The 14,665-nt window shown below is 37.3% G+C and overlaps 1 protein-coding gene across 1 annotated transcript; it reads right to left on the bottom strand.

The window, feature by feature from the left end:
- Window positions 1-210: 210 nt before the first annotated feature.
- LOC753927 (cilia- and flagella-associated protein 52) lies at window positions 211-14,576 on the bottom strand. The gene is made up of 13 exons (XM_030986274.1): window positions 14,357-14,576; window positions 13,045-13,244; window positions 12,252-12,517; window positions 11,307-11,406; window positions 10,503-10,726; window positions 9,285-9,348; window positions 8,578-8,690; window positions 8,039-8,187; window positions 6,822-6,967; window positions 6,121-6,272; window positions 3,725-3,827; window positions 3,160-3,294; window positions 211-2,303 (listed from the first exon to the last, which is right to left on the bottom strand). The coding sequence occupies exons 1-13, from the start codon at window positions 14,451-14,453 to the stop codon at window positions 2,145-2,147; spliced, it is 1,908 nt and encodes a 635-aa protein (XP_030842134.1). The 5' UTR covers window positions 14,454-14,576; the 3' UTR covers window positions 211-2,144.
- Window positions 14,577-14,665: the final 89 nt, after the last annotated feature.

The following is a 14,665-nucleotide window of genomic DNA, read 5'->3' as shown; positions in this document are numbered from 1 at the left end:
AATATTACGCTTTTTTCAGAGAGAGAGAGAGAGAGAGAGAGAGAGAGAAAGAATAGTTCCCTTCCTTTTGTTTGTTTGATGTCACTTTCATTTCCTTGTTAGAAAACAAATTGGGACAAGTTTCAATGATAGCCCCAAAATGCTATAGACAGTACCTTTCCATAGATTTCAACAGCAAAATTGATGTAATAAAGAAAACTAACAAATGCATTCAGGTCCATAAAACAAAAGTTTTTATTTATTAAATCTGTCATAATATGTGCAATTCATGTATCTTACAAACATTTCATAGGTATACTATGTTACAGAAGTTCACACAAAACTTAGAGTTCAGTAAATGTACATGTAATTTATATGTAGAATGTGTTTATGTTTATGCAAATAGACAATTGAATTCATACAAGTATTCTATTTGTAGAATGCGTTTATGTAAATAGACAATTGAATTCATACAAATTTGTTTATGTTAATAGACAATTGAATTCATACAAGTATTCTAAATTAAAATGAAAAATCTATGATGGATACATTTAGAATGCCTTAGAAATATATACAACATTAACTTCAAATTAAGTTTGAGCTAGGAATGTTTTTATGATTTCTATTGGGTTACATCGAAGTATAACCACCATGTTATTTTCTTGATTTTGCTAAAGATAAATAAACTATTTGTACCTCCATAGAATTCCATTGAGTTTACAATGTGTTATACGGTACTACAATTACCAAGACTCCAAATATGCGGTAAATAAAATTTCATTAACAATATGAAAACGCTGCTTTTTGTGACAAACATCAAAATGATATGCCAATAGTTTTTTTCTTATGAATGATACATATATAATTTTCAATATTCTTTCTCTTTCAGCATATCTTTGAGATTTTTGTTCACATTCTTAACAAAAAACCTTTTTTTCTTAACTCAAAATTAAGTCCGGAATGAAATAAAAATCATATCTACTTCTATATCTAAATCAAAGGAACAACTCTGTGTCACTTGTCAACACGACGAGACCAAATCAAGGTGCAAATCAGGTAGAAATATCATGAGGGCGACATAAATAGATTTATGGCTGGACGGATCATTCATATTGCCGTGTCAAATATCGCTTTTCAAGGTTTGGTACAAATCAGTTACTTTTTATATAATTTAATTTTCATCAAGGTTTCAAGATTTGTGAGTCATGACGAAAATCGTATTATTCTAATATCTAAAAGAAAAATGTCACCAAATTTTATTGGGGAGGGAGTCTGTATGCTGTGAATTCATATATAGTTTATGTGTCAAGTGGGGGGGGGGGGGCACATGCAGATGATCCTATCCTAAACACAGATAAATGGAAAAAGAATCCAGATGGAACATTTTTAAAGAGAAAGGTTTGCTTAATCAAGACTGCCAGAATTCAAAGTTTATTATAACAAACTAATGGGCCTTTGCGTTGGCTTCCAGTCTATAGTCTTATCATTGAGTTACACAAGAAAGCCAAAGTCTTATTTGACTTAAAGCCATATACAATCTGCACATGAAAATACAACATAAATCAAAGTCAAATGCATCTTTTTTTTCTTTATTCAAACCAAAATATTTTCCCCATTACGATCTCATACCTGCAAACTTTTTCCAACAAAAATTATGAATATCTGAAATCAAAATTAGGAATACAATTTTATTTTGTATACTTTTTTCACCGAAGTTTTCAGAACAAAAGAATAATCTAGGGTTTAGTTCATAAATTTGAAGGCCCCAAAATAGGATCATTCTTTCACAACAAGAATAATTGTCAGCCATATTACATAACAAGAGGTGATAACAGCTTCCTTTCCTAGAGTATCACAAGTTCTTTCTCTCAAATTTGTCAGTAAATCATGAATGCCCTTTGACAGTTTCCAACAAACTGATTCCATTTTAATGTCTCTGAAACTATCTTTATAAATCATATGTAATTTTTTGTCTGGCAATGACAGAAAAAGATATAAACACAAGTCTCAAAAAGCTGGCAGAGGTAAATTTTTCACAAACAGGGAAAAAAGTCTCTTAAACTCTTTCCTTTCTCCCCTAGAGATACCTGAATCCCTTTTCACAGTAGCTTATCTCTTCAGCACTACCTACCAAAGGATCAAATTTGTGCTGCTATCTTCAATCTTCAAAGACTGCAGTTGGAGGGGTACTTCCAGCGGAAGATAGCTCCATCTTTGCTGACACTGATGATGTACTTTTGATGAGGGCAGATGCGCAGGCGCTTGATTTCGCTGCAGTGTCCGACACCGATGCTGGTTACGACACCATTTACATAATCCCATACCTGCAGAAACAGAGAAGACAATAAGAATGTGTTAGCGTGTATCACAGTGATTCCCATTAAATCACTAAAAAGAAATTTGGCATATTTTGGGTAAAAATTGGCTATATTGATATGGTTCTTGTATACAGAACCAGGATTGGCCTAAGCCATCTGGATTAAAAGGACAACCAACAAAATGAACAGAAATGGGGACGCATACTAGTTGCCTGACATTTCAGACGCGGCAATAGCCAAAATGTTATGTTGCGGCGATCGGAAATCTGGAAGCTAACATCAGTCTGCGGGTACGTGTCAGAGAAAGGTGTTTGACTCATAGACATCCATACGGTAACAAGTAACTCGAGACCATGATAATTACCTTATCATATCTGGGGGGTGTTTCATAAAGCTGTTCGTAAAGTTACGCATGACTTTACAAACAACTTGAATATGAAGTGCCAGATAGGATGCCCAAAGTTTTTCCTGATGTTTTAACAAAGTGTGATTATATTTCCAATAACCTCAATCAAATTATGGAAAAAAATATACCTTGCATTAAAAATGTTTAGATAATAAGAATGTTAAACTACAACTGAAAGTTCAAATTTAGTTGATGTAGTTAAGAAATATTGAACATTCCATTTGGCTTTTTATATTTAAATCATTTGTAAAGTCATGCGTAACTTTACAAACAGCTTTATGAAACACCCCCAGGTAATTTGTTTTAGTAGGGTAAAACAAATACAAAAGAATGTAAAGAGCTGATGGGACCAGCAAAATCACTTTGCTATATATCAGGTACTGTATGTTGTTATAACAGTGCTCTTTGCACAGATAGTTCTTATTCCTAAAGATGATAACAAAGACGTGACTGTACCTTGATAAGAGCATCATCACCACCGGTCACAAAGTTACTGCCATCACTAGACATGTCCATGGCATTGATAGCGCCTCCCTTAGACCCTTCCACCTCACGGATCTGGCTGGAATCCCCGGCCTGCCAGTATGCAATCTGTAATCAAGACAAGGTGAAGGAGGGAACGTGAATGATTTATCCCATTCAGGGACCTGTTTCACAAAGCCTTTTTTCAATGACAAATGACCAAAATCAGTGACAAATCAGCTGCTAACCAATCAGAAGCAAGAATTTCATGCAGTAGCTTATAACAAAGACTGTCATTTGTCACCGATGACAAGTTTTGTGAAATGGGGCCTAGGACAGGCATTGTGAAAGGTTGTAACTAATCAGCACTTCTTCAAATTGGCAACACAAAACAAGGGCAACTATCTTGAATTGATAATTTATGGATCCGCAAATGAGGCTAGCTCAAGTTCATGCCTGAAACGAAAAAAGCATATGCAGTATTCGTATGTTAGACTTTGCGTGGCATTTTATAGTCTTTGCTTCTCTCTACCCAGGTTCGTAAACTCCAAATTCTTACCTTCCTGTCTGTACCGCATGTAATGATCTGGCTCTGCTCAGCACTGTAGCACACACACCTGAACAGGGTGTTGGCAAACACAACCTGGCTCCGTACAAATTTACTGCAGGGAAAAAGAAGCAGAAAAGTTATTTGGGTTAAGTTCAATTTTTGTCTCGCCTGCGAAAAAAGCAAAAAGCGAGACATAGGCGCCGCTTTTCCGGTGACGGCGACTGCGACGACGGCGTCAACATCAAAAACTTAACCTAAGGTTAAGTTTTTGAATTTTTAATATAATTTTTAATATAATTTTTAAAGTATAGGTTCTTAGTCAATGAAACTTTGACTATAGGGTAATCAAGTATCCCCAATCATGTGAGTAGAATTTCAGATCACAAAGTCAAGGTCAAAGGTCATTTCAGGTCAACAGACTTGGACTTTGTTGTAGCATCATCATCGAAAACTTAACCTAAGGTTAAGTTTTTTAATTTTTGATATAATTTTGAAAGTATAAGTTCTTAGTCAAAGAAACTTGAACCATAGGGTTATCAAGTCTCCCCAATCATGTGAGTAGAATTCAGGGCCGGTATTCAATTCAATACTTAGCATAAGTAAGAAATTTACTAAGTAAATGGCTAAGTTAAGTAATTTACTTATCTCGTATTCAAATCGCATTTTAGACTTATACTTACGTAAGACAACATCTAAGTAAAATGCTTACTTATAAGCATTGTGACGTCACACGGTCAATCAAAAGTAATGCGCAATTGATGCATTGCAATAAATGCGCGCTGATATAATTGTGCGCAGGTTATGATACTGCGTAAGAAAACCATATGCCTGCCAATCAAGGCCTCCAAATAATTTGCTTAAGTCTGGTATGGAGTTGGCTTAGATTTAGAGTGAAATACTTAGCCAAAAGTGTGAATTGAATACCAAAGTTGGCTAAGTATTTTTTCTAAGCCAAATACTAAGTAAAAAGCTAAAATTTTGTACTTAAGTATTGAATTGAATACGGGCCCAGGTCACTAAGTTAAGGTCAAAGGTCATTTAAGGTCAACAAACTTAGACTTTGTTGTGGTATCAACACCAAGATTTTCAAAATGCTTCTTCTTCGTTATTTTTCAACCGATTTTTATTCTGATTGTTTCATATGATAGGGCTAGGAGGGGGATTTAAAACTTCTAGACAGAATCGTGAAATTCATTATCTATGCTAATTTATGCAAATTTATTCGAAATCACAAAAAATGCTTCTTCTCCTTCATTTCTTGACCGATTTTGATTTGGTTTGCTTTATCTGGTAGAGCTAACTTTAGTACACTAAATATCTACACAGAATTTTGAAATTGTTTTCCATTAATTATGGTAATTTATGCAAATTTATTCCAAAAATAACAAAAATTGCTTCTTCTCCCTCATTTCTTGACCGATTTTGGATTGGTTTGCCTTATCTGGTAGAGCTCAATTTGGAACACTAAACTTCTACACAGAATTTTGAGATTTTTCTCCATTGATTAATTATGGTAATTTATGCAAATTTATTCTAAAAATAATTGAAAATCACAAAAAAATGCTTCTTTTCCTTCATATTTCGACCGATTTTGATTTGGTTTGCTTTATCTGGTAGAGCTAACTTTGGTACACTAAACTTCTACACAGAATTTTGAAATTGTTTCCATTAATTAGTTATGGTAATTTATGCAAATTTATTCCAAAAATTAAAAAAATTGCTTCTTCTCCCTCATTTCTTGACCGATTTTGATTTGGTTTGCCTTATCTGGTAGAGCTAAATTTGGAACATTAACCTTATACACAGAATTTTGAGATTTTGCTCCATTGATTATTTATGGTTCTTTATGCGAATGAAATGAAATTATGTCCCTTCCAGGGCATCAAATTTTTATTTTTTGACCAGTCCAAAAGTGTACCACATAAAATTTACGATATTTTTGTTGCGAGATGCGGATGAGCGCTACGTCATTGAAGTTCTGGTTTATCATATTGAATTGCGTTATGCAGGCGAGACCGCCGAGAGCGTTTCCCTTGTTTTGTCCCATGCATTATCAACCTTATCTCTGATGACTGTATCAAAGCAGATAGATCTACTGGACAAAACTTCAACTAAAATGATATTTCAAGTCAATTCATGTTCATAGCTCCATAATGCAATTCATAATACTTGGTAAAGTATCCTAGGATTGTTCCTTAGAATTGAAATAAGGTATGTGCAAATAATTTTTGCCGTAGCTAAAGCTGCAAAAAAAAATTCCAAAGATCTGTGAATCGAAGCCCATTGGGATGACAAATTCCAATTCAAATATCAAGTAATATGCACTGTATGGAATAGCATCATTATGGCATTCCTTCCAAAAATCTAGTCATGATTAAGTTGTGCGGTGCGCAGTTTGGACTTACTGAAGATCCCAGATGATGCAGGTTCCATCGGTGCTGGCACTGACACACTCTGTGTCGGAATGGTTGACTCGGACAAAGGCTACCACGCCCTTGTGCTCTTTCAAGGTCTGCCGGAGCTTCTGCTCTCTAGGGAAGATATCCCAAACACGCACCTATCAAAAGAAAATAATTGGGAATCAGTGAAGCAGTCGCAAAGCTTGGAGACCATCCCAACACAGTAGGGGGGATAGAGAGAGAAAGAAAATGAGGCGAAAGGAAAGAAAACAGAAGAATACAACCTTGATCTTTACAATGAAACAACAGTAGTCAGATAAAAGTTTTTCTACCTCAAATTTTCAGAATACCAGGGCCCTGCATGTTGCACAAAACTTACCATTGATGGTAGCTTTGCCATCAATGGTAACTACCATGGAAACCTTGATTTGATTGGCTGTTGATCCCTGTTACCATGGTAGTTGCCATTGATGGCAAAGCTACCATCAATGATAAGTTTAATGCAAGGGACCCAGCACTGATATGTTCTTAGAAAGCAATGATGCTATGAATTCTCACATGATTTTCAGACTACCTTTGATATTTTGCGAAAAGAATAACCATCGGATATGATTACCAGAATAGCATACTTATAAAGGCATTTCAGAAAGCACAAATAGATTAAATTATTACAAATGTATCGTGTTAATAACAAAGAGTCTTCTTACTTGACCCTCTCCTCCTCCACTGATGATACGCTTGTTATTACTGGTGACTGCCAGGGCCGTCACTGCTTTATTATGGGCGTCGGCAATCTCATACAACAGCTTCCCAGACTGGGGCAGGAAACTACGAATCTTGTTATCATTCCATGCTGGGGTAGAGAGAAAAAAGGTGAGACGAAGATGATTCCAAGAGTGATATTATCTAATCAGGTTTATCGTTCTCCGTCATCGTCGGCATTATCATCAATAACATCACTACCTCCAGTGACATCACTACGACAACCACCACCACCAGCATCATCATCCTAATCAATGATGCCATAATCTTCATCACAATCATCATAAATATTATGACCATCATCATTAGGATCAACATCAGTGGTCTTAAAAGTCTTACCTGAGTGGATGTGAATTTGTTTTAATGAAAGTATGATTGAAATTTATGACTGTGTTAAGAGAGGTTTTTTTTAAGAAGGTTTTGCAAAGATTGCAAAACCACTTCATCAACTGACTGACAAAGGTCATGTCGGACAGTTGGTATGATCCGAGTCCTGTCTACATACTGTTTCTGTTTTTAACTTGCCCTCTGGCTGTGACGAGGCAGACTCTCTACTGTATCGTATTTATTATCGCCCCAGACGACGAGATCCCACAATATCATCCAAATTTGAATGTTCATCACCAATTTACAGTACTCAATGTTTGAGAAAATTACACAGCAAAAAAATAACAGAGATAGGAGCTGAAGGCAATGTGGCCCCAAGCTCTTGAAAATTTGCATCATGCATTTTAAAGACACAATCCAATCAAATTTTGAGGTTGCATTAAATATTTGAGCAAGTATAGCCCTCATAAACAAGATTTTGTTTGTGCCTATCGATTATCTATGCACAATTACCAAACCTCTTATCACTTGTTTACATATCATGTTTCACAGGATTATCTTGCTAAATCTCTGAAATATATCAAGTACTTTTAAAGGGCGGCTGTACTAGTTTGGCTAGGAGGGATTAGACCACCCAGGAAGGTCACTGACAGGTGGCTATCTCAACTCAGCTCTCAATTAACATAAGAAAGAGGATCATGGTGAACAATGGTCACCGATTATGCACTGTTTTATAGAGGGAGCAAGTAGCTACAAGTAGTAAAGTGGGCCTTTAATAGCAAAATAATTTTTTTACGAAAGCCTTTTGATTTTCAAAATGGTACAGGTTTCTTACCAGAAACGATGCTCTTGCCATCAGGCATGATGCAGACAGCATGGCACTCCATGTTTGGGACATTGATACGCATGAGCTCTTTACAGGAGGCTGTCTCCCAAACCCTGATGTCATTCTTTGAACTTGTCACAAAGAGCTCGGAGCAACCTCTGGTTGGTACACAGAATGAGATGAGGGAATTATGTTAATAATAATAATAATAATAATAATAATTTATGTACATTAAGTCATGTTCTTGTTTTTAGTGGTTATTGAATTACTTATATATTAATGTACAATCTATAGCCTTATTTCATGTATTTTCTTGTATTTTACTTTAAATATGATAATATTAGTCTCCAGACTTTTGCTATGTTCTTTTGGTCTGAATCAATTGCATTGCATTGTTCTGAATCAATTACATAAATTCTTCTGAATCAATTACATAAATTGTTCTGAATCAATTACATAAATTGTTCTGAATCAATTACATAAATTGCATAAGATGAGGCCCAGGACTTCTCAAAAAACCTTGACTTTCTGTTTTGAGGGTGACTTACTTTGGGAAGGCGATATCATTGACCTCTTCATAATGACACGTCCTGATCATTTCATAGGTGAATTCTGAGAAGTTGAATCGGTAGATATGTGAATTGGACGTCCCGACAAAGAACTGTGAAGAAAGATAAAATACAAAACAGGCATATTAGTTTCAAGTGTAACAGAAGGAGCAGACTCTCAGAAACATATCTATTCAACCACCTTTACACTTTTACGCATGCTGATTCTCTTTTATGATCTTAGCAAAAAAACATTCCATAATGTTGCCTCAGTCATTGTCAAATAGCTGAAGTTAACCAAAAACTTGCCAAGTTGTACACAAAAATAGTGATTTTATATTTTATACTGCATTGCCAATTTAGAGACTTTAATGATTAGTTACAATTAAATTGCTCTGAAAATTCAGGAAAATGTTTTACAGGTAAGAACTGTCAAACAAATGTTTGCTCTTTCATTAAGATTTAATGAGGAAATTGTCAAGCAAAGTTTTTTGGGGGGTTACAGGGTTTACCTGTACATGTTTCTATGCATTTCTGCATTTTTTATGGGTTTTTATTGGATTTTTAATCTTTCTTTTTTTTTATAATCATATTTTAAGAGGTGATATCGTATTATCTAATTGTCACTCTGTAACACCAGCCCTAAACACTCAACTTGAAATCACTCAATGTGCTGATGTGGGTTAATAAATAGGATGACGTCTTACCTGATGACCTTGTCCTCTTAAAGTAAGGGAAGTAATGTGGCCAGCCTTGTCAATCTTCTTCTTCCTACAATGATAATGAAGAAAAAAAGAGACTTAGTTCAAAGAAATAATTCAATTCTTAAACCTTGAATTAGCATTTATGAAGTGCATGCTGGCAACCATATCTAGATAAATGTAATCCTTTTAATCAGCAAATGTGATTAGATATAATTAATCTACATATATGATTTAATCCACCGACTCCTAAATTGTCTTTTTTCCACAGGGATCCACACAGTCCTATACACAATGGGTTGAGAACATCAAAACGAAAGAACTATTCTACTTCACTTTCTATCCAATCGTATGCTTTATCAAAGTAAATTCTATTCATTTACTGAACATTGATAAGTGCTTTATCCACACACCATATCTGCACTTCATGGCACTCCTTGCAGCTACACTCGCCCCACCCTATGTACTATTTAGAATAGCTTCCTGAGTGAGCTGCTAAGGAGATCGAGTATCAAGTACTATTTGATTTTGTAAGTGGTCTTTAAAGACGAAGTTGAGTTCTGGTCATGCGATTGCATTGTGAAAGAAACGGTGTGGAATCAACCAGAAAAGGTTGATCATCTAGCATAGAAGAATTTGTGTGTATTGCAAGGTTCTGGAATCATCAAAATGATAAGAAATTTGGCCAAGTCTTGGTAAAGTTACAAACACTGTACACAGAAAGATGTATATGAGACTACACAAACACGTGGCGTAAAAATCCTACCCTGGATTTTTACGATGTTACAATACATGATATATTGAGAATATGAAGGCATTTGAAGAGCCATGCTTTTCAGGGAACATATCTTATCTGATGTTCTTCCACACTTGCATGATAAGAATGATAACGCTCACAAATTATTTTTCACCTCTTCCCAGAACTCAACCTTCTCTTTAAGGAACCCGAGGGAATGAAACAATTCAGGAGTCAACATGTGTGTGTGTGTGTGTATTAGGTTTTTAAAGACAAGAATCAATCAGATATGATTATTTATGTCTGCGAACGGACATTTAAGCGTCACCATCCGAAAGACGTGACTCAGTTTTGAACTTGCGTCCTCAGCTGAATCAGTTTGTAACTTATATTGTTAGCTGGATTACAGATGCACGCCACAACGCCTAGTCCAACAGGTAAATACGGTATCTTATAAGCGAGTTCTTCAAATTGGCAACGCTACTCACTTAATGACCTTGAATTTGTCATCGATGAACTTTGCGTGGGCCACAGTGCCGTCCCCAGTGCCGAGGAGGAAGGTACCGTCTTTGACAAGGACCAGTGAAGTCACGCCCATCCCAAAGAGGTCCTTCTTGGGTCCGTAGCAGCTGAGCATCTTAGTGCTGGCAATGATCCTCAGGATGTCGCCTGTGGTAGTGGCGCAGTAGAAGTAGTCGTCCTCAGGTGCAACCTATACAACCCATCAATTATGATGATCATTATAAAATCAATATTTCAATAATGATATTTTTTTTGCCTGTCAAATTGAGTGGAGTACCAAGTCATGGTAGTCATGGTGGAGAAGTTCTTTCAACAGACTCCCGATCAACTGTAGAGGGCTTGTATCTCTGCCCATTGCATATGCTGTTAATCAATGCATTTTATCAACTTGCCTTTCTTGACCCAGGTGTGACCTGGCAGAATTTTGTTTTAGAGTGCATCTAGCAACTCCTCCCCTCCCCCCCCCCCCCCGATTTTTTTTTTAATCCTTGTTTCTTCTTTTAGCTATTCCATAAACTATTCATTTTACATTCATATTTATGCTTTCATTTAACAAAAATTAGTTATGCTTTAGGAATCTTGCATAATTTTTACAGATCACCTCATATGTGACTAAATGAAATCTTAAAAGATAGAAATCAGCAAAGTCATACTTGTAGAAAAGAATATGTTAAATTATATTGATAACACCGAAATGTCACCCCAAGGCCTATTCATTTCTGCCTGATATTTTCCATATAACTGCCCTTTTATACAAATTTTAAACTCACCACAATGCTCTTGACGATTCGTTTGAGCTGTCCCAATGATACATCAGTAGGCCTGATCTTTCGATTCTCCACGTCTAGATCCCAAACACGCAATGTACGCCTGAAATATCATGTTCAAAGGGATGGAAGGAGCATTAGATATCTGTAAATCTGACCCGGCCTCATTTGTCTCATTTTCAAGGTTAGATACACAATAAACAGTTAATTTGTATTCTTCATTCTTTTAGATAGATTAGGAGGTTTGCATAATCTTGCAATTCCCAATGGCAAGATTCTAGACGGGCATCTAAAACTAAATTACAATGTCAAATGGAATGTGTAATATCATTAGACATCTGTGATACCGGTGCTAAACTATCTAATTAGAATGCTAGATATTAGGTACCCAATAAAAAGTTACCCTTATCACCTTATCACCCTTACCCTTACCAACATGTCAGGCGGGTACCTGGGTTCCCAAAATTGATAGAACAGGAAACATCTGCTAGATCTACTATTGTTGTTTAAAAGATCTAAATGTTCTTATGCTGAAATTTGACAATTTATACAAGCCTATCTTGGTTGATATCGGAGTATCTCACATTAAGTTATTTTCATCCATGTTTGGTGATGTTTAGTGCTAAATTATCATGCCTCTGAAAGTAAAAAGCTGGGCAATTTGTGGCTCAGATCAATATGACGCTCAAATGGCGGCGCTCAAATGGCTTCACTCAGTGAGTACGTCCCACACTTAAAATTAGTACTCTGGGCCCTGTTGCACAAAATGTACCAATGATGGTAATTACTTTGCAATCAGTGGTAACTACCATGGAAACCTTGATTTGGATTGGCTGTTGAGCCCTGTTACCATGGAAGCTGCCATTAATGGCAAAGTTACCATCAATGGTAAGTTTCATGCAACAGGCCCTGATCGGTAGTGAACAACATGCATGTACAAATACTCACTCTCCGCCTGAGAAAAATAAGAAGTCGCTCTGGTTGGCTGCAGCAACGCAGTACGTAGTCCCTGCGCTCTTGACAGCCGCCTCTGATCCACACACTGCTTCCTTCTTCATCACATCCCAGATCACGATAGCGCCATCATCTTGACCTCCCAGAGACACAAGGTAGAGGTCATTGGGTGAGAAGGCCAGGTCTTGAACTTTGACCTTATGCAGGTCTAGCTTGCAGTGGACCGAACGTTTCTCGTAATCCCAGACAATGATCATGGCCTGCAAAGAATTGGAGAAAAAAATGCTACATCAATTTCAATGTCCCTTTAAAAGTTTTGCTACTTTAGGTACCAAATATTCCCAAAACTCCTTGTCAGATTCGTCTTCTGGAAGTCTTTTGCATGAGATGGTGACACAAGTCACCATGTTTGTGTGACCCTGTAGGAAGTCTTGTTTCTTGAGTGGATATCCTCAACAATGATGGCGTTGCGAAGGGGATAGACAACATATGACTCTTTGTCAGATTCGTCTTCTGGAAGAACAGTTGGGGGCAATTTGCAGGCATATTTCAGTAGTTCAGTCAGTAAAACTGCCCTACAACTCTGAGGTATTTTGGTGTGGTTGATTTGCTTCAGGTTGCATTTCGCCAAAGATAAATGATTGGGCCTACGTTGTGAATGAAATTTACGTGTATGCTACGTTTAGTATAAAATGTCTGATAGAGTGTGAGGAGTAGTGTTGGGTCCAACCAATTGTCACCAGATCATGTATTGTAAAATCTGATGAAGAACAAAAGCTTGCCATACCTTGAAACCCATGTGAGTCTGCTGGCCGGATGCTATGAAGCGGCCACTGCGTGAGATGGTGACACAGGTCACAGTGTTTGTGTGACCCTGTAGGAAGTCTTGTTTCTTAGAGTTGAGATTCTCAACGATGACGGTGTTGCCAAGGGGATAGACGATATGATTCCTGTCAGGGTGCACCGATAAGCTGCCCTGGCTTGATCCTGAAGATGGAAATACAAAGGGAAGATGGCTTGTCATCAAAGAAAACAATTTAATCACATCCATAATGAATTTCTAAGCTTTTTTAACAGTGAAGTGTAACAATAACATGCTTATTTTCTGAATTCTACTTTTGGCTTTACGCTTAGTTAAGGCTTAAAATATTCACATATGTTGCAGACACAAGGTACATGTAAATCACTACAAATTACCAGCAATGTACCAAACTACCATGGGGGTTTTTGGAGTGTACTGAACGAAGAAAAAAAACGTTTGAGAAGATCTTTATTTTTTGGGAGGCATTTTGTCTGCGTTTTAAAACGGGGATATCCTTGTTTATGCAGATAAACAATGTGATGGACATGTGCCCTATATAAAAAGCCACCATTATTATTATTATTATCATTCTCTCTCATACTCGACCAGCGCCCACTCAGTGACTCACTGACTGTTCTCAATGATCAATCTCACTTCTCAGTCATGGCCATGCCACACACATTCACAGACGCCATCATTTCGAAATTCAATCATACAACTAAAAGGTGGCCGACTATTACTTCTCATAATCAGATAACGGTTATACATTTTCATTTTCTTTCATTTACATTGCCAAACGTCTGTAGTGATTCAGCCTGAGCCACTACGGCTCTGGCGGCATATGCGCGTAAGTCCCGCATTAGGCGACACCCGCGGTAGTTTCCGCGGGCGTGCTTATCACTGGGAACGTTAGATTGAACCTGAGACTGCACGCGACAAACACTGTTGATTGCCCGTCTCTTCTGTCTCTTCGGTCTACTACTACTAGCGACGGTGGAGCTCCACTCAACGAGCAACACTTCAAGCGCTTCTTGAGACAGACTTCAAGCAGTATAGTATACAGCCTATGGTAGGATAAATCCGTATTATAGTCGTTTATATGTAATTATAGTTAAGATTTAGGCCCAGTAAGTTATATTCCGCTCCGTCACTACACGTCCTAGGGCTAGGCCATGCCACGCCATACCAGGCAGCTCATGAACGCTGCGCACCAAAACCCGAGCCCTGACATTGCCCTGCTGTTATGCGGCGAGGGCCGGGTCACGTCGGGGTGCTGAAACCACGGGCAACGACTTACCATTGAAACCAATTGTGGACATCAATTCAAGGCGATCAATATCATCTGAATTATTCTCCTCTCCACCATTCACTGCTTTCCGCTGTTGGTCACCCATGCTGTATTGTTATTTCCCCTCAATAATTCAAAATTAAACGTTTTTCACTGTTTTTCGTCTGGTCATTCAAATCAAGTCGAACTGATTGACGGCAGTTGCTATGACAGCCTCTTCCGCATATTTGGCGTAGATGGCGCTCTTTAATTTGCAGCAGGGGCTCTAGTCTTCTGCATCATGTTCTGCATCCTTCCAGCGCTGAACTTTACGTGAAA

This window comes from Strongylocentrotus purpuratus, unplaced genomic scaffold (genome assembly GCF_000002235.5).
Source record: "Strongylocentrotus purpuratus isolate Spur 01 unplaced genomic scaffold, Spur_5.0 spur5_contig_837, whole genome shotgun sequence".
NCBI lineage: Eukaryota > Metazoa > Echinodermata > Echinoidea > Camarodonta > Strongylocentrotidae > Strongylocentrotus > Strongylocentrotus purpuratus.
Note: the sequence above shows the minus strand (reverse complement) of the source record. Positions and strands in the feature narration are given on the sequence as shown.

What these genes read in the sequence shown, in the direction of transcription:
- LOC753927 (XM_030986274.1), bottom strand. Translation starts at nt 14,453, where the DNA reads ATGGGTGACCAACAGCGGAAAGCAGTGAATGGTGGAGAGGAGAATAAT. An exon ending in GAATCGTCAAGAGCATTGTG is followed by an intron (nt 10,727 to 11,306) that starts GTGAGTTTAAAA and finishes TGGGTTGTATAG; the next exon opens with GTTGCACCTGAGGACGACTA. An exon ending in CATGCGGTACAGACAGGAAG is followed by an intron (nt 3,295 to 3,724) that starts GTAAGAATTTGG and finishes TCTTGATTACAG; the next exon opens with ATTGCATACTGGCAGGCCGG.